The sequence below is a fragment of the Anolis sagrei genome, chromosome 2 (assembly GCF_037176765.1).
Source record: "Anolis sagrei isolate rAnoSag1 chromosome 2, rAnoSag1.mat, whole genome shotgun sequence".
NCBI lineage: Eukaryota > Metazoa > Chordata > Lepidosauria > Squamata > Dactyloidae > Anolis > Anolis sagrei.
This window is the reverse complement of record NC_090022.1, coordinates 125,925,394-125,950,800: the sequence shown is the minus strand read 5'-3', so window position 1 is coordinate 125,950,800 and position 25,407 is coordinate 125,925,394. Positions and strand designations below refer to the sequence as shown.

The 25,407-nt window shown below is 39.0% G+C and overlaps 1 protein-coding gene across 4 annotated transcripts in view; it reads right to left on the bottom strand.

The window, feature by feature from the left end:
* Positions 1-203: 203 nt before the first annotated feature.
* MYH10 (myosin heavy chain 10) overlaps positions 204-25,407 on the bottom strand; it is a 77,565-nt gene continuing 52,361 nt past the window's right edge. For all 4 annotated transcript variants that reach the window (XM_060764474.2, XM_060764476.2, XM_060764477.2 and 1 more), the window contains 25 exons: positions 24,349-24,470; positions 24,099-24,168; positions 23,849-24,009; positions 23,427-23,535; positions 23,197-23,328; positions 22,216-22,422; positions 21,965-22,102; positions 20,288-20,411; positions 18,670-18,841; positions 16,681-16,893; positions 15,015-15,159; positions 14,246-14,452; positions 12,740-12,844; positions 11,141-11,293; positions 10,222-10,470; positions 9,513-9,725; positions 8,927-9,139; positions 6,977-7,138; positions 6,591-6,719; positions 6,039-6,127; positions 5,745-5,868; positions 5,449-5,657; positions 3,336-3,444; positions 2,340-2,512; positions 204-1,706 (listed from right to left, as the gene is read on the bottom strand). In XM_060764474.2, the coding sequence (XP_060620457.2) occupies positions 1,562-1,706; positions 2,340-2,512; positions 3,336-3,444; positions 5,449-5,657; positions 5,745-5,868; positions 6,039-6,127; positions 6,591-6,719; positions 6,977-7,138; positions 8,927-9,139; positions 9,513-9,725; positions 10,222-10,470; positions 11,141-11,293; positions 12,740-12,844; positions 14,246-14,452; positions 15,015-15,159; positions 16,681-16,893; positions 18,670-18,841; positions 20,288-20,411; positions 21,965-22,102; positions 22,216-22,422; positions 23,197-23,328; positions 23,427-23,535; positions 23,849-24,009; positions 24,099-24,168; positions 24,349-24,470 (3,873 nt within the window). In that variant the 3' untranslated portion in view covers positions 204-1,561. The remainder of the gene's footprint in view (positions 1,707-2,339; positions 2,513-3,335; positions 3,445-5,448; positions 5,658-5,744; positions 5,869-6,038; positions 6,128-6,590; positions 6,720-6,976; positions 7,139-8,926; positions 9,140-9,512; positions 9,726-10,221; positions 10,471-11,140; positions 11,294-12,739; positions 12,845-14,245; positions 14,453-15,014; positions 15,160-16,680; positions 16,894-18,669; positions 18,842-20,287; positions 20,412-21,964; positions 22,103-22,215; positions 22,423-23,196; positions 23,329-23,426; positions 23,536-23,848; positions 24,010-24,098; positions 24,169-24,348; positions 24,471-25,407) is intronic.

The window sequence follows — 25,407 nt, the reverse complement described above, 5'->3', positions numbered from 1 at the left end:
TTGTTCCTGAAGTCTCAGTCCAATTGCCAATCCTATCAATCCAATGAAATTTCCTTAAATGCTAATTTCCATTTAGGAACCGCAATGGATTTAGGCTAGGCTGAGATATGAATGCGAAACACAAGTCTAGATGTCACACTTGCATGTTTCTAGTTGAATGCAGAACAGAACACAGCTTTTCAAGTAAATGGGCCAAACATTAGTGAGTCTCTAGAATGAATAAATTTATTGTCTTACAAAAATCATTGTCTAGAAATATGGGAATACAAAGAAACAAGGTATTTGCAGTCAGATGCCTGGTGATCAAGAGCCAGTTATGATTCAGAAATACCCAAGTGCACAAAAACAAAAGCTTTGTAACATGTTAAAGCTTTCAACCAAAGATATTTTTCAAGCATGTTGCAAGAGATCAAGATTTCATAGTTAACACTGATTCATCCTTACCACGGAATATCAATAATACCACTTGGACTAGCAGAGTCGTAACATGATATGGAGAACAAATTTTAATACATTAAATCATTTGTTATAGGCAAATTATATATGTAACATTGTCTTAGAACTGTAGTATCTAAGGCACTTTCCGTAAATGTCAGTTCTCAGCTATGAGACAAAAGGATACTAGGTAGATTCACATAACACTGACTAGATGAAGGTAAGAAGGGGAGGAGGACAGCTCCAAGGGTGTTTCCCTTTACAAATCACAGTCCTCTTGAAGAAACACTGTTGGGTACCAAGATTGCTGGCAAGAGTTTCAGCATTAAGCTACTACTACTGATGCCCCCAGCACTTCAGAAAGAAAGCCATTTCCAACAATGGAGAGTCATTTCCATGCTGTGGCTAGAAAGTCTGCACTGAGTCCTATGAACAGTAGAAAATGATTAGCATCCAGTTACTTAGCCACTCAGCCAGAACATAGTACTAAGTAAGTCTGGAAGGAAAAGGATACAGAATTACCCATAATGGGCCAGTGTTCATTATTAGCACAAACAACTAGCAGGTTGTGATGCTACACTCAAACACAGGTTTTCTCCAAAGCCCGCTGGGGCATTTTCACAGTCAATGAATCGAGTCTGTCACAGGATGACAGGGAAAAAGGAGCATCAGACCCTGCAAATGAGCAGGACTCAGCCTGCCCAAAGAATGGAGTGCCACTGCTGCACCACTAAGCATGCATAGAAAAAAGGCAGAGTCAGCTGCCAGGAATTTCAGCCTGGGAATGGCTTAGTAGAAGGGACAGAAAAGCACCATCCTATCACCTGGTGCCTTAGAGAGTGGGCTTACAATAGATACTTCAACATAAAAGACACTAGAAGTATTTTAATATGTATAAGAAGCCGTGGTTCATATATCCAAAGGAGATTATGACATAGCAAAGCCAGTTAGCAATATGCTACAGCTGACTTGCATGACCTAGCGTTTTGCCAGTTTTGCCTAAGGCAAGTTTTAGGGCCACAAGGCAGTTTGGTGACTAATAAAATCATTGTCCTTTCTTCAAACTGCATGGGGTGTGGTGTGGTCACACTGGTAGGGACCTGGCTGTACATCACTTCTGGACACTTTACTCTGTTTGGGCAGCCGGAGATTCGTTGATATCACTGCCCTTGCTCTCAGCATCATCATCTGAAAGCTCCAAGGAAGCTCCTTCAATGTGCAGCTGGCGCCTCCCAGATCGGCTAGAGGAGAATGTGATTGGACCCCCTCTCCTGTGAAAATGTGTAAGAAGTGATTGTTGGCATACACAGCTTTTGCTCTAGAGAGAAAATAATGAGGAAATGCCAGGCTAAACCAGCTATTCACCACACTAGTGTCCCTAGGGCTCAGAATGGCCTCACCCGAAACTCCAAACTCTCTCTGCAAGGTGGCACTTCATCAAATATCACAGTTGCATGGATGTCTAACTCTTAGAGCAGATGTGGGAAAGTGTGTCTCTCTAGAACTCAATAGTGATGAATGTTGGGACTTCATTAGCATCTGGAGGGCCACACTTTCACTACTCTAGTTCTACTCCTGTCAATGTAAGAGCAGAGTGTGTACCATTTAACAGGCAATTCTACCCCGAAAGCGAATAAAACAACTGTGGATCTGATCTTGCAGGCAGGATGGCCCTTCTGAGGTTTATTTATGTTTTGTTTACTTCATTTTTACCCCACCTTTCTCACCCTTTAGGAGTGAGAAAGCTATCCCCAAGTTCCAGAGGTGATTAAGAGCAAGCTAGGAGGAAACTGCCAGAGAGTGAGTATTAATGGGAACTACGAATCTAGTAAACAGTTCACCCATCCACATTAATGAGACATCCTTAAGGAACAAACCCTGTCTTCTTCCTCCATATCACTCACCTTAGCCTGCTTTTCAGAGTGCTGACCTCCCTGCTAAGGCCCTCACTGGCTTCAGTGGCATCATCCAGCTCCCGCTGGAGCTTGCGGCGCGAAGCATTAGCACGTGTGGCCTCCTCCTCTGCCTCTTCTAGCTGGCGCTTCAGCTGTTTCATCCGCGCATTGGCCTTCTCCATCTAAAGAACAGCATCGGAAACAAACCCAAACAAAGAAATGCACACCGTATAAGAGTAGAGTTATGTTCCCTCTAATTTTCAACCATATCTAAGCATGCATAGATCCTCAAGAATCTATGGGGAACCCAACAACCTTTTGGTAGTGCAAACAGATTTGTCCACAGGACTTATAGAGATTCACTCCCAGGAAGGACAGGCAATGCTGACTAGAGTGTTCATCCCAGTAAAGACCGAAAAACAACCTTAGTAGGGTTCTTCTCACCACAAAGAGTGAAAAAAAGAGTTGAGGGACAAGTTGAGACAAGTGGCATGTTCCACAAAAAAACGTTATTCTGTAAAGCATCTTTTGCAACTACCCAAGTGCTAGCCATTTGCAATGGTTGAATTACACCACAAAGGCAGTTTTGTTGCTCTGAGTTGGACCAGAATCCATGGCTCGTGGTCCAACTGAATGCAACTCATAGCAGCCAAACTCTTGAATAGTGTCTACTAAGGCAGTTTGCTTCAAGAGCTTTCTAAAATATTGGCTATTTAAAACAGCTTATTCTACTTCCTTTTGTACACACCAAAAGTGGTTTTGTTGCGTGATTTTAATTGCTATTTTAATAATTAATGTTTAATTGTATGGATTTTAATTGTATTTGTTTATTTTTGGTATTTATGTGTTGGCATCAAATTGCTGCCTGCTATAAGGCCGCCCTGAGTCCCCTTCTAGGTGAGAAGGGTGAGATGTAAACATGGGAAAATAAATAAATAAATAAATTGTTCTAGCAAGGAAAGTGACTGGCTACACAGCAAAACTTGTAAGGAAGCTACTCCTCACCTGTTCCTTATACTGGTCTGCATGTCGGCGTTCATCCTCCACCTGCATGAAGACTTCCTTCAGCTTCTTCTCTGTGCGACGTACTAGTTTATTGGCTGCTGCCCTCTCCCTAAGGAAATTCAATTGTAGAAACACTCACTATGACATCAGAAAGACAACAGACTGTAAATGAAGGGAGACAATTTATTTTCTCAGAGGACCAACAGCTCTCTGCTCCCAAAGCATCATTATGAGCACGAAGTGGTTATTGGATGAACCAAGAAAGTTACAGAAATAAGTCAAACACCAGGCACTACCAAATCAATAAGTCACACAATCAAAAAGATAACCACAAAAAATGTCTTTCTTATGGGAACAAGTTTGCTTTGTGATGGTGTACTTGCATTATTATAGTTGTGTAACCAGCAGAACACATTGCCTTTGCTGATGGTAGCACTGTAAAGGTGGAGGCTTTGCACAATTCAGACAACCCCCTGCACAGTATCTGGCCAATTAGTACATATCTGATAAGTCTTCCACTGATGTTATAGTAAAAATGGAAGTGGCTTTTGACATTCATACGGCTGAAACATCAATCTTGTAAGAGTCCAGTCAGATCTTCTCTCCCCCACGTTGTTTAGAGAGGCATCCTTTTTTTGGAGCCAGAGAGAAAATAGGCACTAGTTTGTTTATAACAGGAACCTAGAGTCATAGAATTATAGAGTTGGAAGAGACCTTGTGGGCCATCCAGTCTAACCCCCTGTCAAGAAGCAGGAACTTGTGTTGTGTCGAAAATGAATACATTTTCTGAGAAATTGCTTACGTTGATATGAAGGGGACCATTCCACTTATTTATGACTGTTGAGGTACAGATGAGAGAGGGCACAGGCTGTCTGTGGGCTTCTTTGTGGAAAACAAACTCTCTGATCAGATTTGAATGCCAGTTGAGTGAGCAGACTCTGGGTGGCTTTATCCTAGTGAATTCTTCCTCTGGCAAGGGATGTGACTAGAGGGGCCTTGGCATATCTTTAGGTCTTATGATTCTGCAGAAATGCAAGTTTCTAGCCATAGCAGAGTGCAACTCTCCAGATGCTGTTTTACTACAACTCCCATTACCCTTAGCCAAAATAATAAATGATAAATACTGGGAGCTGCAGCAACATAGGAAAGGCCATCTATTTCTTAAGATGATCTAGAAAGCCTTTTTTGACAGATCCACTGAGGGAGCCATAGCTCTGGTTTAATGTGCTATGAAGTTGAGAGAACAATAAAGCACTGTATTTTAAATGCTACACTTGAGCACTCCTCACAAACATGGTTGCACCCCATGTTTTGGATTTCAGAGCGAATGATCCTTCACAATGTTAGCTGTGGATGACATTCTGAAATATCTGTGGAGGGCACTGGTTAAGGCCAGTCTAGATCAGCAATGCAAACTGAACCTGAGTGAATGCTGATGAAAGGATCATGTGATTGTCCAAATCTCCCTGTTCAGTGAATGCACTAATTACCAGAGAGGACTGTATGCATGTAACTTGCACTTGGATTGCTAAGAAAGTTTGCAACAATAGGGGAATGAAATAGTGAGGTAAGCTTCAGAATAAATCCAGGTTGTGATAAAAAAGTGAAAGTGAATGTTTTCCAAGTGCCCTTATAAAGTTTCCTGATGTCTTGTTTCTTGAAAGTGTGGATTTACTACTTCTGCTTAATACTCAGCTCTTAAGGCATTCAACTGTTTGTTAGAAGGATTGGGGAGGTAAAGTGTCTCTGAATCAATCTGAATGTAATAGCAAGAGAGCTGGGGAGGGGCTAGTTTCAGGGAGGGAAAGGATTAAAGCTAGTCATATGGTTTCTTGACATCTGCAGAACAATGAGAACACAAGGTCCACTGTAAATACTTCCAACATTAGCAAATAATAATAATAATAATAATAATAATAATAATAATAATAGTCAGTGACCTTAAGAGTATTTTCATTTTTGGATTCCAGAACTTCCTTTTCAACTACCACCATATTATAGATGACACAAAAGGAGATTCAGAACAGCATGTGCTAATTCTCAAAAAACAGGAAGCTGTCTTCTCAAAATTGGCTCATTATCTTGCCTCTTACTTTCTAAGAAGCCTACTTACTTTGCCTCCTGCTCCAGCTGTTCTTCTAGCTGTCCAATCTTTGCTTCAAGGGCTGCAATGGTTGCCTTGAACTTGGATTTTACTGAACCCTCCAGTTCTTGCAGCTTGGCTTTCAACTCTTTGTTGTGTCGCTCTAACTGTTGCCGTGCGTTCTCACTCTTCTGGGCAGCACTTCGTTCTGCAGCCAGCTCAGAGTTTAGTGTGTCAACCTTCAGGAAGGCAAGCACAGTTACTAAGAGCATCTCATTTTCATTGGGGGAGCAAGCAGAAATGTTCAACTAATCCATGAGCATTACCTGGAGAGTGGTCTTGCGGAATCGGTCATTGAGGAGCTCCATATTGCTCTGCTCCTCTTCAAGTTCCTCTTCCAGCTGTGCAATTCGGGCCTCCAGACGGCGCTTTTCATCAAGCAAGGCAGATCTATAAGGGTGGGAGAACGCTAAAAGTGACTACTAGCCCATGCCAGGCATTTATGGTAATCACCAGTCTCTGCCACAACAATCATAGCTTGTATTGCAACAGCCGTGGATGCAGAACATTTATACCACATAATGCCTACTGTGACGTGCTGTTTATCTAATGTAACTTACTTTCCAGAGGCACTGTTGGCAATTTCGTCAGCCAGCTCATCACGCTCTTGCTCTGCATGGCGTCTAGCTCTCTCAGAGGCAGCAAGTTCCTGAAAAAGAAAATTCACAGGCATCTCAGTTTCAGATTCGATAAAGAACTACCATTTTATGCCGAAGTATCTCTTCCTAGGATGTATGTGGTTCTTCCCTGATCTTGTGCTAAGCTTCCCTGACCTGATGCTAACTTTTGCTCATGAGTCCCCTTTGTGGTAGAGAAGGGCAGGATATAAATTTAGTAAATAAAATAAAATAAAATAAAATAAATAAGCTGCCATCTGGACTATAGCTATGCTACAGTCTGAGCACAAAGGACGTTGACAATCAAACCTGACTGTACAGGCACTTTGAAAAGCAATCCAGAAAGTAACCTGCATTGTAAATCAGTATTTTAATGTGCAAAAGCTATTCATGCAACAGTTCATAGCTGTAGGGTTCTCCCTTAAATCATGGGTATATTACATCAATCTGATAGTTTTTCCAGCATGAATGTTCATGAAGGCCTCTATGTCATACCTCTTGCAGTTGAAGAATTTCTGCTTCAAGACCTTTGAGCTTTTTCTCATTCTCCTTTGACAGAGCAAATATTTCATCTCTTGATGCCCGGGCTTCTTCTAGTTCACGCTGATAATCTTTCATTTGTGCCTGGAATTTAGAAGAAAGAGGTGATGGTCTTTCTTTGCAGAACCTGGAAAACTATCCACAAAACACACTGCCAACTGTTCAACACACCCAAGGTATCTTTTTATACTAGATCCTGTTCTGCTATCACACAACATTGATAAGGGATTAACAATTCTCTTCTTCCCTTCCATTTAAAGACAGGAAAAACGTTCGAGGAGAATATTTTAATGAGCACAGGTTTTCATAGATATCATCATATATAGAATTGATCTGCGCACCTGCAGTTTGCGCAGCTGCTTGATTGCTTCATCGCGGGCCTTGTTTGCAGCCTCAATCTGGGCTTCGAGGTCTTTCAGGTCTGCCTCCATTTTTTTCTTCGATGCTACAGCCAAAGCTCGTTGCTTCCTCTCATCTTCCAATTCTGCTTCCAGTTCCCGTACCTATAAAATTCAGGAAAAAAAGCAAAACAATAGGAGAAAAGATAAGAACTGAAAATGTATTCAGTGGATGAAGCTGCCTGAAATGTAGAAGACATCATTATTTCTTGATATTTAACTGAATATAGCTTATAGGACCAATATTTCCTTGTACAGGAACCACAACGGAGCTCTTTGACTCACAAGTCTTTCTGGAGACAATACTGTGCCTAATGAAAAGCCAAGCACAAGGTATGCAAGCCAGCACAATGTAGAATTGTGTGGGATGCATCAGTGGTGTTTTCATCTACTCAGCTGCTCCATCTTTCTTGATCTTTGACTACTGTGCATAAACTAATCTAGTAGCTTATAAACTGTTCCTTCGCCACAGCCATTATCCATAATTGTTAACCGATTGAAGTTAACAAATGGAACTTTTGTTCAAGGTGAATCTGTTCCCAAACTGAGACAATAAGACCTTGTATCATCTCATTAATTCTTCAAAGCAAAATGAAAACTAATTTGTGATCAACTATGCATGGGGGAAAAAACCCAGGAAAGAGTTAGTAGTGACAATCATGCTTTTTGCCACGACACCAAAGGAAAAGCAATCAAGTCTTATATATTTTCTTAGATTACAATTTACAACACAGCCTAAGATAACTTCTTAACATGAGGGGGGAAGGAGGGGAGAGAAATAATGAAGGCATCTTAAAACAGTTAAGAGCCACCCATATCTTAACACGTAAGCTAAAAACCAAAACTCAAAATCATACACTCAAATCTATCAAATAATATTTCAGATTCCCACCCAAAACATAGTCATCTTTGCTGGAGACAAACTACACTGGAACCTACTGTACTTTGTATTTGATCCAATCCTGTTAAACTCTAAAACCCCAAAAGCTGTCTCTAATACTTATCCACAATACACACTATGTCTGGGACTGAAAATGGTCTCAGAAATGGCATATATGAAACAAAAATATCCAAGGGGAATATCTCCAAGCTTTTCCCTAGAATATATATCTATTCTGGGTGCACCAAACCCAACGAGCAAACACTCTAGCACCATAAAATTCCCCCAAAGGCATTAGAAAACTGTCCAGGTCTGCAAGCCCTCAAGAAGTCCCATTCCTAAAGGTCCTCCCCTTCCCCGATTCAGTTCACCAGTCTAAACAAACCCGTTAGTGACTATAAGAGAAATCTTCATCTCCAGAATGAAAACCAAACCAAGAACGTGATCTGCTACATGTGCTGGAAGCATTACATGATGAGCACAACAACTATCAAATACTGAGTGGCATCTGAAAAGGAAACACCAGCATGGATGCTGAACGTCCCAAATAAGCATGAAGAATGTCACTGACTCCCAACATGCCACAGGTACTATGGCATGATTGCTTTCTCCAAGGTACTTTTATGGTGGTGTCCCAGCAAACAATGACTTCAGATATTTTAAAAAAATGAAATCCTATCACAAACCAATCCTATCCATTTACTTGATTTATTAACTCTGGAGCACATTTGATGAGATCTGAAGTCTTGTGTCAGTTTCTGTTATTAACAATGAATATTTCCTTTGTGGGAAAATCACACTGCAAATGGGCAAGGACCACACTAAACTACGATGAAGATGCATTTGATTCTGCATCCTGAGGTGGAGAAATTGTGGCTCAGGCAAATGGCTTGTGGCTAACTTTCTAGCTTTGAGGCTTAATAAAAATGTTATGATCTACTTCTTGTATGAAAAAAACCTAGATCACTGGGACCTTCAAACAGTGTGGTTTCCTCAGGTTAAACAAGACTTACCTGTTTCACTAACAGTCTCTTCTTTTCCTCATTCTGCTCATCCCTGGCCTGGAGATCTCTCTCAAATTGTGCTTTCATGGCTTGCATGTTTACTTCTAGGCGTAATTTGGCATCCTCTGTGGCTTGCAGCTCATCTTCTAACTCCTCCAACTGTGTTCGCATCTCTTCCACTTGCTGTTCCAATGTGCGCTTGGACTTTTCCAGCTCATGAACCTACAGGGCAAGGCAAAGGTAAGATGTCTCACACTTGGAGTTTTTCTCATAATGGCAACTCCAGGAATGCAATCCCTAACCCTAAATGTGAGTTAATCATGCGCATGGGAAGGAGAGGGCATCTGAAACAAACATGCAAGCATCTACACCATATCTATAGAAGATTAAAAAAATGAAACCCGATGGAAAAGGAATGGATACATGGAAATTTAATGCTTGAACAGTAATGTTTCAATAAGCAGCTTAAATATATAGTTATCAAATATTCAAAATGCAATTTAGTATATTAACATAGGGATTTTGCTATTCTGCAAAGCTGAGGCTGAAATCCGACAGTCTGACAAAATGAAATCACTCCAAGAGCAGAACTCACATTTTTGCCCACGTCGTCTTTGGAACTCATCAGGTCTTCCATGTCTGCCCGAAGTTGCTTGTTCTGCCTCTCAAACTCTTCCTTGGCCTCCAAGGCTTCCTCCAAGGATCGTGCCAAGGACAGCGCTTTGGTCTCTTTTTCTCGTGCTTCGGCCTCCGCACGGTCTCTCTCCTCCGCATAACGAGCAGATATATTCTTCTCTTCAGCCAGCATCTAAGGAACACAAGATGTGAATAGATGGGTGGGATTGTACTCATCTAAACATCAAGTTTTATGTTCTTTATATCAAGTTACCACAATGGATTGATACTTCCACACTCTAGCCATGCCTAGTGATTAGTTTTTGAGCAACTATCTTGGATGTAAGCTTCTTGCAGAAGGGAAGATGTACTTTTTTTCACCCCTTAATATCTTCTCACAGAAAGCATTAGAATTCTTCTAAAGCTTTAACAAGTAGTAGATGAGCAACTGATTCATTTTCCAGCTAACATATTTCAAAATTCAGACAATGAAAAGTACACTCCATGGCAAATGTCAAGATCAGGGGAGCTAATTTAAAGAGGTAGCTTGCATGAATGAATGTGTGAAAAGCTTATGTACTAAGGAAATACATGTTGAGCAAAAGAAAAGCAAAGTCGCCCTCGGGCTGAGAGGGGCGGTCAATAAATGCAAAAAATAAATAAATAAATAAAGTCAAATAGTGACAAACCTGATCAAATTTCTTCTGCTTCTTCTCCAAGTTGGAAACGATTTGGCGCTGATGGTCAAGGTCTACCATTAAGTCATCCAGCTCCTGCTGAAGACGGTTCTTGGTCTTCTCCATCTTATCATACGCCATTGCCTTTTCTTCTAGACGTTGGTTCACAATTTCCATGTCCTTCAGAAGCTTCTTCTTACTTTCCTCCAACCCTTCAATAGTTCCCAAATCATCATCAACCTTCTTTTTGGCATCAGCCAGCTGGGATAAAGGCAACAAAACATGTTGATATACCATTTTTGAGCCTGGCAAAAACCAGGTATATTTTGTGCATATATATAATGATCTAATTTTCACAGAAATTGTAAAGCTGTAATCAAACTGCATTGCTTCAGATGGAGGTGCAGTTTACATGAATAAATATTTATTCACATTCAAACATCCCTTGAACATAATATGTTCATGTATCTAGGCTAGAATTGTTCCTACTATGTGATATAAGGTTTAAAAATATACCATAGTTATCTGAAGTGGTAGAGCTCATCATGGAAGTTCCCACCTACAGCCCATAAAGCAGAGGTCCTCAACCTGTGGGTCCCCAGGTGTTTTGGCCTACAACTCCCAGAAATCCCAGTCAGTTTACCACCTGTTAGGATTTCTGGGCGTTGAAGGCCAAAACATCTGGCGACCCACAGGTTGAGAACCACTGCTGTATAGCAACCGACATATTATGAACTTTGGATACAGTTCTGCATTGTTAGTATTTCCCACAACTATTCTGAAAAGGGTAACTGCTCCAGCTGTCTTAAGGATATGGTATAACTCTGCAATAGTATTTTTTTCCCAAAAGTCAGAAGTTTTGGCAGTAAGACATCAGATAACTGTAGCCCAGTTCAGACAAGGAGATATGTGATCAAGCACAGCTTCTCACCTGAGACTGAAAAGCAACCAGCTGTTTCTCCAAATTCTTCCTGGCCTCCTCCTCTTCTTCCTGCTGCTCTTGGAGGTTGTTCTTTTCCTCCTCCAACTGCCGGATTCGGCCACTCAGGTTCAGTTTCTGGCGGGTCTCCTCTTGTAAGAGCTCCTGTTGGAATGAGATGCATTCATATTTCATCACTTGGACTGAAAATAATTATGAACTTAGCCAGCTGCAACTGTCCTTGAAATGTTAAGTGGGGATATTCAATACAGGAATACATGGCGTGGGGCAGGAAAGCAAGCAGAGTTCATGCTGGCTGACCTGAGAGCACAGTGCAATTTAATGAAACATCACTCAAGACATCAAAACAGTTTATTAAAGCCAAATACCAAAAGGCAAAAAGGTCACTTCTTAAATGAAGTAAACTGCCAGTAAATTGATCTAAGATGAAACCTTATAGGAGTTGTGATCAGAGAGAAGATAAAAGGGCAACTTAAAATTGACAGAACTGTTCAGGCTTTGTTAAGTGTGTTACTATTATTACACTGTAAAAATGAAATACTTTTTGAAAGCAGTCTGGAAGTGTAAGCATAAAAACACGTTTGAATGTTATGAGTTTTGAATAAAGATTTCATACAAGCGAGAAGCTGAATTCATTGCTTTGCATATGAGCACAAAACTAAAAACTCTTCTTCTGTCCATCTTAAGAACAATTCTGAAACACATCACCCTCATTTTACAGATTGGAAAGGAGAGCCACAAGTGGGGTTACTAGATATAACGTTTACAACCTACACCTTTACAATTAAGAGCATTTCATTGGGATTTTCAGGCAATGTTCTAGACAGACAATTAATTCATAGTAATCACCCAGTGGCGCAGAAGATTAAACCGCTGAGCTGCTGAACTTGCTGGCCAAAAGGTCAACGGTTCAAATCTGGGAAGCGGAATGAGCTCCCGCTATTAGGTCCAGCTTCTGCCTATTTAGCAGTTCGACAATATGCAAGTGTGAGTAGATCAATAGATACTGCTCTGGCAGGAAGGTAATGGTACTCCATGCAGTCATGCCGGCCACATGACCTTGGAGGTGTCTACGGACAATTCTGGTTCTTCAGCTTAGAAATGGAGATAAGGACCACCCTTCGAGTAAGTCATGACTAGACTTAATGTCAGTAGAAACCCTTTACCTTTACCTAAGGACCAAACATGTCTGTTCTGCCAAGAAATGCTGATCAAAGTAGTATCTTTATGTAGTATGAAGCTATTATTTTAATATCTCAAAATCTAATAGTATATAGTTTGTCTAGAAACCCTGGGCAGACTTTCTACTGCACTATCACAAGTTCCATTAAGGGAAAAGGTACAGAAGCCACATGGAAAGCTGACTTGGCTTTATTCTTATTAATACTTATTCTGATGCATTGTAGAGACCTATTTCTTGGGCCTGCTGTTTAAACTAAATGTCCACGTATCTAGATCGATTTCACAGATAATGGCTTCAAATAATGTTCAGGCTTCTGTTCTTAGTTCTGGGATGTAATGGCAGAATAGAAATATATATTTTTAAACCAACAACCTCCTTTAAAACCTTTTTTAAAATTGCAGACATACCTGAGTATCTTGTAGCTGAGACTCTAGACTGGCAGCATCTTTGGCAAATTTTATGCCTTTTTTCTCTGCTTCTTCTAGGAGACTTGAAACATTGTCTAGTTCATTCTAGAAAGGAATATTTTTAGATATAACAATTAATAGCTCACTTGTTAGGGAAAATGGTCTGTAGCGTCAAAGCACTGTCCATCTTCTATAAAGTGCCATTTCATGGTAAATCTATAGCTATTTCCATCAACTTTAGAAAATTCAGCGTCCAGAAGCAACACAGTAGTTTGTACTGCAACCAAGAAATCTTTTGCTCTTTTCAATTTCTCTTATGACCAGTCTAAGCACTTTGACAAGATGTTATATGTATTTTACTGTGCTTTGTATACTCTATTGCACTACTATGTGCCACACCAAGTCCCTTTAGAGAGATGGTGGCGGGATATGAAGTTGTTTATTATACTATTACTATTATTACTATTCCATCCTCTCTTTTGATCCTCCAAAGATCAAACTGACATTGTTCTTCCTTTTCTTAAAGTTGAGTAAACTAGATAATACCGCTTTTTTTACATTGAATATATATTTCATATGCCCCTTAAGATGACTCTCTGAATCTCTTCTATGATCATACTATAATCAAATGTTTATCCATGTCTTGCTCATATAAGAAGATACAATCACAATGCAGTGTCTGCAATATTGTTTTTGATTATGTACAACATAGGCTCTTTTCCACTGTTAGGGCTACTTTCACACAAAATAGTATAATAGTAAGTACATTACTTATAAATACCATTACTTGTTTCAAACTTGAGAATAACACGAATAACCTCATTTCAACCTTGAAAAGAACCCTGGAAGAAGTTAGTCTCTGTTAATAAAAATGATGTTGCCGTTTAACTGCTTTTATTAGTTAACATGCTAATATTCCTACTGTTACTGCAATAACCAGGCATAAAGATCATTTTCATTGGAACAACATTTAAAATTATTCTTTCAACTCAAGACTCTATAGGTTGCAAGAAAAGAGGCAGTATGCAATTGGGGGGTTGCGGGTCATTAGGAACCACGAATGTAGCATTTGAGAAACATAAATAGCCATTTTATTTGTTATAGTTTTGTGCTTTCAAGTTGACTCCAACTAACAGTAGTTCCTTCCAAAGACTTCATTGGCAAGTATTATTCAGAGGTTTGTCATTGCCAATCTTGTGGGCTGGATAGTGTGACCTGCCCAACGCCACACAAAGGGTCCCAGTGGTTCCTTGTTACAAGAGAAAGAGCTTCAACTATTTTTGAATACTTTGTCTACTTAGTGTGTCTGTGGGAGGCATATCTTGTCAAGTAGTCCTGCACTCACTAACAGATATTAGTTCAACATCCAATTTTACTACTTTTAACTTACATTTGCTTAATCTTGGGACCAAAGCACATCAAAAACAACTTGTACAGAGTCATGTTTTCTAACCAACTCCTGCCAATTCATTGTTCTGAAAAATAATCATGCATTCACATTTTTACCTGCAGTTTGTTTGTTTTTTCTGCCAGCTCTGTCCTGAACCTATCTCCTTCAATGACCTTGGCCTGCAGTTCCTGCACTTGACCATCCAGCTTCTTCCTCTTGTATTCGGACTCAGATCTAACCTGCTGCAACACTTTCACCTCGCAGGCCAGCTCTTTGTTATCTGTTTCCAAACATTGCTTGTTCTTTTCAAGATTTGTCTTGAACTGAAAGCAAGAGAAAGCTAGTTACCACACTTCATTAAAACTTAGAAGTCAAGCTGTCAGTGTAATGGGAATTCAGTTATATAAAATATGCAAAAATATGAATCAGGTTAAGATAATATGTAAATCTTATTGTGAAGTGTAGTCCCTCCAACTTATGCTTTCTCAAAATCAACAAACTTTTTGACCAGAAAAAGACCTGACCACCCGCTAGGGGTCTGAGGATGACACAACTGTCCATTTGTTTCGGGTGTACACTTAAAATTAGTGTAGCAGGAACAAGAAATGTATTGTTCAGGTAGATGTCTCAGGGAACTACCACTGGATGCAAATGACTACTGCATATGTAGGCAACGGCAGATGCAGGGTTGTAACCATACAATAGGAGATACCCACTCATCTGCAGGTATTCACTGGTTTACATTTTGAAAGAGCAGTAACAACACCAGAACATTACTTTGTCACCCTACCTTCTGCTGAACTCAACAGGAGGTGTACTGTGCATCTTAGCCCTTCCTATGCATATGAAGTTTCCCTCTTCTATTCAAGTGCCTTTTCCACTCACCCTTTTAGCCTGCTCAAGCTGTTCCGAGAGCTCTTCCAAGGCGGTTGCATGTCGTTGTCTAATATCTTGTATTTGGGCTTCGTGATTCTTTGTTTCTTCTTCAAGTGCTTTTTTCAGTTCAGCAACTTCCTGCTCACGTTTTGTCCTAAAAGAACAATAATGGAAATCTAAAGGTCTTCAACATCCAAAATTTTATTTTCTGTTGGTTTTCAAAATGTATTTAAGTGGCTTATTCATTCTGATCACAAAATACAGTTACAATCACACTGAGATAATAGGGAAAAAAATCAAATTTCAATGGAATAATCTAGTTCTATGATTCTGTATTTTATTCCTTCTCAAGGAATAAAATACTTCTCAAGACATATATCCATAGCAAAGGGGAACTTAATCCAGACAAGACAAAGGTCAGACAGAAAGCAGACCAAAGAATAGGGATCTGGCCTGTGGATGGGTTACACTTCCCCTGAAAACACAGGTCTATGGTTTGTTGGTCTTCAGCACTGAACCTGGAGGTCCAGATATCTGTGGTGGCCAGGAGGGCCTTTACACAATTAAAACTTGTGCACCAACTGTGCCCGTTCCTTGAGAAGCCAGAATTGGCCATGGTGTTACATGCTTTAGTTATATCCTGTCTGGATTACTGTAACACGCTCTACATGGGGCTGCCTCTGAAGAGTGCTTAGAAACTTCAGCTGGTCCAAAGAGCTGTTGCCAGATTGCTAACTGCAACTGACTACATGGAGCGGACAACCCCCTGTTGAAGCAGCTCCAGTGGCTGCCAGTTTGTTTGCTTCTGGGCTTCTGAGAGAGGCCCTTCTCTCAAGAATCATGAAGCCCAAATACAAGATGTGCTGGTTATGACCTTTGGCTGACCGTATCCCTTTATACAAACCTGCCTGGACCCTAAAATCTTCAGGCGAGGCCCTTCTATCGGTCTCAAGTTCGGTTGGTGGGAACGAGAGAAAGGGCCTTCTCGAAGTCCCTGCTCAGGGAAACAAGAATGGCCCCCTCCCTGCTGTCCTTCCAGCAATAGGTTAAGGCCTTTTTATTCAGACAGGCTTTTAAAGAAGAAAGTTTTAAAGATCAAGTCAGGGAGTTCTGTGGGTTTTAACTTTGAATATGTTTTAATTGATTTAAACTGTGAATTTTTAATACTGTTATGTTCAATTCTGTTGTAATGTTTGAATTTTTGTATATTTTAAATGATGTGGTCATACTTTTGATGTAAGCTGCTTTGAGTCTCCTTTGGGAGAGATAAAGTGGGATATAAATAAACATAATAAATATAATAAATATAATAATAATAATAATAATAATAATAAAGATGAACAATTCAATTTAAAATACTAATACATCGGGGCTTAGAGCTGGAATATATCTTATTTATGACCATTTTCATGTCAGAAATAAGATATATTATTATTATAGTCCTATGCTTTTTGCAGTATAAGAAAACATTTTTCAAGCTTTTTTTTCCTGTCAGAGAGTTTTGGTACAGCTTTGAGTTGTTTGTTGTATTTATTTTGAACAAAAATCTGAAGTGAGTTTTGACCTCCTTGCAACTCTTTGGGAGACTTTAACAACATCTTTGATTTAATTAAAATAGACTCTTCCTTGTATGGGAATCAGATTATTCCAACCACACTCCTGGTATCCCCCTAACCTGAGCTCTTGCTGAGCTGCAGTGGTATCCAAGGTGTCTTCTAATTCTGTCTTCAGTGCCTCTAACTCCTCACTTAGGTCTCTCTTTTGCTTCTCTGCCTTGTTGCGTGAAGCCTTTTCTGATTCAAGATCCTCTTGAAGTTCTGCAATTTGAGCTTGCAATTCACGAATTACTTTTAGTGCGTTGTTCTTCTGCACAGCTTCATCATCCCCTCTGGAAACAAAACACAAATCCCATAATAAAAGCAGAACTTGGAGTTGAGTTCCATACTTCCACAAAAGTGTTCACTAGAGTAGCTGGTAATAAGTAAGATCAAGTACGTTTTTATACAACAAGGTCTAGATCAAAGATGGGCCTTCTTCATACTTTTAGCCTATGAGTCCATTCACCATGGCCTATCATACCAAATTCTAAGGAATTACGGGAGTCACAGTCTAAAACATGGAAACCTTAGTTTCTCCTCTATGAATTACATCATTTTTGCATTTATGTAACAAATACATAAAACATAGAAAAACAAAGATTCTGTTAGCTTCGGGTATGCAAAAAAATTCAAAAAAGCGTAACATATCTGAGATGTTTTTACATTTAATGTCTCCTATGATTCAAGTTATTTCTTCATTTAATAATCATGCTCTCCACAATTTCTTATGTATGATTTACTGTTCCCAATAACAAGGGTATAGTTTAATCAGAAGTGACAGAAACAGGTATAATATAGGAAAAACATACTATATCTGAATGGGAAGCCAAGACTGCTAAACCATATTACTGTGTTTATTAACAAATCAAAATAATAATAAATAATCGGCACTGTATAGCAGGACTTTATGGTAATTTGAATATTTGATACTATACTCTGAATATAGGTTTTTCAGATCTAGGCCACCACTATGAACGGTCACTTTAGCTGATAAATAGCAGGATTGCACAAACTTGGCAATATAAGTTTGAAAGAGCAGATATGTGGTGACAGAGCTGACCAAGGCATAAGTGAAAGAAACCACAGGGATGTGAAGATCTGTCTGCCAAGGGGTCTTTATACAACTGAAGGTACAAAACTGACACAACCATGAAGAACTAAGAATGGTATATATGTATGTGTTGAGAAGTACAGATCTCCAATTATAAGAACGCTTACTCTTTTTGTGTAGTAAGGTTAATTAAAGCAACGTAGGAATAACCAGATGACATCTTCCACAGCTGTGCATTGTAAGGAAATATTTGGGAAAGTAAACAGTTTCTGATAAAAAAGCACTAATATTTTTACTAATGCTACTTTTAAAAAATTCAACTATATTTTAATACTGTAATTCAAAGTCTTTTAATATGGCACTTTTTGTGTGTGTTTTTAGCTATAGTATTTTAGGCAAGTTTGTGAATCCCAGTTTTGGGTAAGTGGTGGCATAGGACATAGTAGACAAATGAAGTAAAGGTCCAAAGGAAAATTACTAAATATTTGCTATTAAGAAGCATTAGTTATGACTTTGCTGTTTTGTGCCCTTTGATCATTTTTGACTTTCAGCAGCCTTAAAGCATGGGATTTTCCTGGCTAGGTGTATTCAGATGTTTCCTCCAAAGCTTAGTGTGACTTGTCCAGAGTCACCCAGTGAGTTTCCATGGCCAAGTGGGGATTTGAATCCTGATCTTCTAGTCCAGCATTCAAACCACTATAGCATACTGCCTCTCATTTATGACTATCTTTTCTTACTCTCTTGATGCCAGAGTAGAAGCCTTCAAAACACATATAATTTCAAAAAAAAGCAACCAAACCAATGGTACTTAACTGAAAAGAGGAAGAATGCAGGAGCAAGATTTAGTTCAGATATGGCCTGGATGTTATTCTGGTACAGCTAAACGAAACAAGCAATGTTTATCTAAGCATTCATTAGCCACCATACAAAAGCAAATACTCAAATATTATCAAAATATCCTGCAAAACTATGCCATTAGCTATCACCATCTTTGGAACGGAGCTCAATATTTTACCTGGCAAGGGCAGCCTGTAGTTCCTCCTCTTTCTTGGCAAGCTGGATTTTCAGCTCCTCAATTTGGGCCTGTAGCTCTGCAATTTGGTCCTGTAGGTCAGTAGTTTCTCCATCAAGTTTTCTTTTAGATTTTTCCAGCTCTTGGCGAGTTTTTTCTTCTTTTTTCAAACGTTCTTTTAAAAAACCAAACAGAATGTGTGGAAAAAATTGTCTGCTTACTGAGTATTACTACAGGGAGAAAACTTAGGATAAACCTGCTAAAAATGAGATTAAGGAAACAAGCTGCTAATTCAGTACTTGTGCCAAAAGTGTTATACCAATTGTGAATAATATGTCAGTGGTGCTTTTCAGATGCCAGACATCACTAAATATACCTGTTGCCATTGATCTACTTGAAGAAAGCTTATGCATACATTTGAATGATCTAAGAAAAATGTAAAAAATGACTGAGACAAGCATCAACTACCATCTTTAGATCCTCCAGTTCTAGGAAGATGCACAGCGAGCAACAGGCACTCCTGGCTGCTGCATTTATCTGAACTGTTATTTGGCATCATGGATCCAGAAGCACATTCAAGCTGTGAACAGTCTTTCAGGTAAAGTGTCAGCTCATCCAGAACTGGCGGACACACCTTCAAACCAAATTAGAACCCTGGTACCAGATTAGTACCTCCATCTTGCCTGAATTCATCTTCTTTTTGTTCAACTCATTACCTCTTCCAGGTATTGTTACAGAGGAGGAAACACTGTCCTTAGTTGAGAATGATGGATGCCATTGGCATACTGACAGCACCCTGCCCTATGACTCTGAGTGATAGCTCCCAGTAGTTTCATGTAGATGTTGAGCAGCACTGGGGACACAATGGCACTTAGTGTTATGCCATGCAGCAGCTCCTTTTTTAAGGAGCAGCTACCTGCAAGCACCATCATCTGGAATCTACCAGAGAGATACAACTGCAATCACTGAATCACTGTGGTGCAAATAACCTAAGACAGGTTTGAATTGGATTAAATGGCAGTGTAGACCCACATAATCCCATTCAAATCAGATAATCTGGATTATATGGCAGTGTAGATGGAGCCTTACTTTGACTACTTACTACCATACACATATGATTTACTGCAAACTGAAATCAGTTTGGAAGGTCATATGGGACCACATGATGAGGCTACTTTTGGTGAAAAAGAGTGTTTCTATTCTGTCTTAGTGCTATTGGTTTTTGACTGGTCACATCATTGCAGCAGGTGTTGTGAACTTTTTTAAAAAAAATCCATCAACACATGTTCATTTTCAATCAAACAAGCTTTGTTTTATCTGACTGATGACTTCCATTTTTATTAAGTGAAACCAGTCTAGAATGCATAAGTGAAATGCTGACCTGAGAATATGCACAATAGCATGTGAGCAAGAATTTACATACAAATGCCAAATCTTAAAAAATAAAGAAAAGAAAATGCTCATTTTAATAATTGGCAGACGACATGGTAGCCAAATATTATTGGAGGCTTTGTACCAGAAAATGTTACATATTCATGAAGTAAATGAAACTTGCTTCTATTCTGCAATATTAGCAAACTCTTGATCATTCCTTCACTTAACAAAAAATGAAAGTGCTAACCTTCCAGATCTGTGATCATCATTTCCTGTTTGTTTCTGAGTTTAGTTAGGTTTTTGGCCTTTTCCTCTTCTTCAGCCAGCTGTGAAGTACATTCTGAAATTCTATCCTCCATTAATTTCTTCTCCTAATTGAGAAATAGAAGGCAAATGTCAAATAGCACATTTGAGGTCCCAGCATATTAAACCTGGGCCTTACAGATTAAGTTTCATGCAGTATAGCAATAAATGCTAATTTTGAGAGGATAACTAAGGATGTTATCCTCTCAAAATTAGCATTTATTGCTATATTTATCGTGTTTTTTTTTTTTTGCTTGATCCTCCTTGCAACTTTTAGACAGCTGTCCAGGAAGGCAAATAAGATGTTTTTGCTGGAGCATGCAAGAAATCAGTTAGTGAATGTATGTCAACTGTAAAATAAGATGCATGTAGCTGATTGGTCGGGCTATGCCTGGAGAGCTGGCTGAGCCTGGGACTTTTGGATACTGTTACATTTTTCAGGCTTGGTCTGTGCAAGTGCTTAGAGAAGCACAGAGAGAGAGTTTGGAGTGTACTCTTGCTTTACGAGCTGCTGAAGGAGTTTATTCACATGGACAAAGAAAGACCATTTAAGTCTCTCATAAAAGAATATTATGTGAGTGTAAACAACTGATCACATGATTGTAAGTATGTTGTTCTGATTTACAAAGAGTAAACTACTTATTATTCATTGTTCATATGTATGGCATATTTTCTTTATCTGGCAAGGCAGTGTGTGGGCTGATCAAATGTGAACTACACATCGTTTATTTTACATTATACCACAGTTTTGCAGTTATTGCTTTTAGGCAGTTAATAGGCATCATAGTTAATAGGAAACACACCACTAAAGTGTCCTTTGGAACTTCTAACATAACTCTTTACCTGTCTAGAGATATTACTAGAGCTACAGGAGATGGCTGTATGATTAAAAAAATGTCTTCACTTGTCAATCCATAACAGAAGCATCCCAGGCAGATCAGTCTTCTTTAATGAAAGCCCAAGGTCTTTAATAAATCTTTAATTGAGGAGGACCAACTACTGCTGAATAAACTTTAATTGTATGAAGTCTGGCAGATTATTATGCCCACCACAAAATTATATATATACATCAAAGGCAAAATAATATATGATACATTTTGGCTGGACTCCTGCTAATGAATTATGCTAATAGCTGCTCTTCTTTCAAGGGTCACAGAGCAATGTTGAGGAAAAGCAGACATGATTTGCCAGCTAAATGCAGCTGATCTCTTCAGTGTTTACTTCATGTCTACTGCTTTTACCGTCATTAACACACACATCCTATCCCTTCCTATACTGGTATAGTTCCTTAGGCTTTTATCAATATGTGCATGTAAAACTTCAACAATATAAAGAAGTGAAATAGCTTTTTAGCCGTAGTGTAACTATGACACATCCCCTCACATGAAGCTATCATTTGTACAGATATATAGATTTCCCCATAATCCAATCAGTACTGGAAACACTTGCTCATGGTCTTTCAATCAGAAGATGCTAATGTAGGAAAACAACCCTTCACCTTTAGGCTCTGAAGGCTATTCTTGTGAGGGCAAGAACAAACCCATTTCAGTCACAGTTCATGCATTGCTTTACTGTTTCCAATTCAGTAATATTACAAGAATGCAGCACGGTCTGTTCTCACCTTAAGGAATTTTGAGTTCTGATCCTCTAACAGCAAGATTTCTTCTTCCATCTTCTTTATTTTGGCTTCAGCTGTTACCTTCTCGAGTTGTAGCTTCTGCCGAGCCCCTTCCTCCTCATCAAGCTGCTCCTCCAGGTCCTGAAAGAAAAATAACATCTTGATTATACCGTAAAAAAAACCCCTATAATTTCCACTACTTTTAGGTAACTGAATTAAAATTTTCCAACTACCATCCATGCTTGGAGAAATACCTGTATGTGAGCTTGCATTTTTTTCTTTTCGTTCTGTAGCACTTGGTTCCTCTCTTCCTCTTCCTCTACCCTAGATTCCAAATCATGTAGGATTTCTTCTAATTCTTGCTTCTTAGCAGCCAGGCGGGCTCTCATCTCTTCGGCTTCAGCAAAGAGCTCTGTCTCTGCTTGCAACTGCTCTGCCAGAATATTCTTTTCTTCTAGCAACTACAAACATGACAAGAAGGGTTCTCAGTTGTTTTCAATATGGTGACAATAAGTGATAATCTATGGAAAATTATCTTGGCAAAGGACAGCTGAATGCCGTTGTTCATATTTCAAAAGAAATTAGCAGGCATCAAGCGTTTCTACTACTAACAACAAAAAAACTTTAAGCAAAGATTACTGTTGGAAGGGTTTTCCTACAGAGCTACACGTTTTACTCTTTCCTTCCAGTTGCTACTAGTGAGACAAGAGGGATATTCTCTGGGAATAAACTGAGAAGAGCAAATATAGCTTCAATCTACTCCAGTTTCTTTTCTAAAGCCCTTCTACTACTCTTGAGGAATTGTTGCAGTTAAAGAGAACAAATGTCACACATTTGTAGAAATAGATTGGGGCACATATAAATATTCCCAAACAAGTGAAGTTTATTTCTGTGCCAGCTTCACGTCCCTGGCAACATTTGAGATCCACCCCCCCCCCCCCCCAAGCTTGTTTCTCAAATAAGACCAAGTAAAATAAGATTGCTTTAACTAGATTTTTATTTATTTGGTGTCTCACTGCTTTTTAAAATTTCTGCATTCACCAAGTATGTTTTAGCTAACTAGTGTAGTTTTAGCTAACTACAATAGATAGGAAGTCGGAGTATGATTTCTTTGGACAGACAATAAAATTATGTGCTATATTAACATGGCAATTAAACATACTCAGCATCAAATATTTTTGTACATGTTGTTCTTTACACAGCTGTGTAACTTTCTAGAGCATAGGTTTACTTACCTGCTGATGCTTCCTTTCCATCTCTTCAAGTTCTGATTCTACCTTTGTCTGCCTCTCTTTAACTTTCAGCAGCTCTTCATCTTTAGCCTGAAGTTCTTCCTCCTGACGAGTCACTTGAAGCAAAGGCTTCACCTGTTTTAGTGTAAGAAACGAGACAATAGTACGGGATATCACTTCTTTGCTGTTGAAAAATCCCAGCACTTCACTAGGCAGGGGAGTGGGCGTCATACCTTTGTAAACACTCTCCACCATTGCCAGTGCCTTAACTTCAAATAGGCAGCACAGTTTCTCTGAAGGACTTTCAGGGCACTCAGCTGTTGTTGTTTCTTAGCAAAAGCCCTAAAGACAACCACAAAAGTCAGATTTTTTGTCACAAGAAGCAGAAATATTTAGTTTGAACTTTAGAAAGCTATATCCAAATAGTAGGTGAAATAACTGTGCTTTTATCCTGGCAGTAAAAATTAATACAATCAGGCTGCTTGCCCCAATATGTAAATAAACTATTCAGAAACAAATATTAAAATACTAAGGTCACAAAGCTTCCCCTCAATTAAGTCAGCATACATCTTATTGTGGAACAGAGCTCCCAAATAAAGTAAGTTATAAAAACATTACGCAAAAAAAGGTTGTCTACATTTCTATATTTTCTTACTTTCTGGCAAGATATCCCCTACAGACTGCCTGAAAGAAGATAATGATGTCTGTGATCTTCAGGTCCCTTTCTTCCTCTAGATGTGCCAAAACACCAGCTCGGAAAAAGATCTTGCTCTGTCCAATTCTGTACAAGTTGGGATCGAGCTCCAATGATCTGATCTATGTAAAAGTCACAGAAGTTTGTTTTATACAGAAAATACAAACAAGAACATAGTTTTTAAATATAAGGTTGCTACTCAAAAGCTTACCATTCTTTCACAAGCTTGTTTCCCATCCATAAAACCCTTAGGAATGGCATTAGGAGTCAGGATTTCATACCTACGAATTAGTCAAGAAAGTGAGAGTTATCATGACATAACAGATACATAGTTTTTAACCTAATCCCTGAAGAAATTTGATTAAGTAATTGAAAATTAAGATGATGAGGAAGGCGAATGTTTGGAAACACATCTTTCACATACACATTTACAACAGGAAGAAAATAACTTATTATAGTACCTTTGTCTAAATTCCTGGAAAACTATTCTGTTTGGAAAGCCTTGCCGACAAATCCTTATTCCTTCTAGAACACCATTACATCGAAGCTGATCTAGAACTAAGTGTGGATCCAGTTTTCCAGCCTAGAATTTGAGACAAAGTTAATTTAAAGAAAAGGTAACCGACTTTTTAATTTACTCACACTATGTTGAAGAAACATCAGCCAATAACAAAGGAGTGCTCTTTACAAGGGTTTCTTACACTTTTCCCACTTATGACCTCTTTTCACCCAATAATTTTTATGCAACGCTGGGTATACGGTTATATAAAACGTAAGTATAAAATCAGGCATTTACTGGTAATAATTCAGTATTTGCAAGGACTGCTTAAACTGGCTGATTTTCCCTTTTTATGAAGTAAAGCTGAAGCATTTCCCCACCCCCATTTTTGGCCAGGGACTGTAAACATTAAAGGCTATTTTAAGTGTATTTATTATATTTTAATCTGATTTTATCACACTGTCCTATTTGGGATTTTTTTTTAACATTTGTATTGTGTTTTTTAAACTATAACTAAAGTGTGGGACTGTTAGCTGCTTTGAGTTCCCACGGGGAGAAAGGTGGGCTATAAAGTTAATAATAATAGTAATAGTAATAATAATAATGATAATAACAACAACAACAACACTGAACATTGCTGCTAACAGATTTGTGTAAATGTCTAAAATTACCACTAGGTAGCATTTAGAAACCTTTTACTGTTGCCAAATTTGTCGTAACCGCAGCATTGAGCCAAGGGGATCCCATCTGGAGTCGGGACCCACAGTTTAAGAAGCTGTGCTCTAGACTCCAAGCCATTGATAAAGATGTTGAATAGCACTGAGCCCTTGTGACACTCCACTGGCCACTTCTCTCCAGGATGAGGAGGAGCCATTAGTGAGCACCCTTTGGGTTTGGTCGTTTAACCAATGATAGATTAACCTTGGGGCCATGAAGCACAAGTTTAAGAACCGCTGCTCTAGAGTATGTGCCTCTAGTGCTATTTCTTTTTGCAAATACAGACATATCCATGTTCTTAACT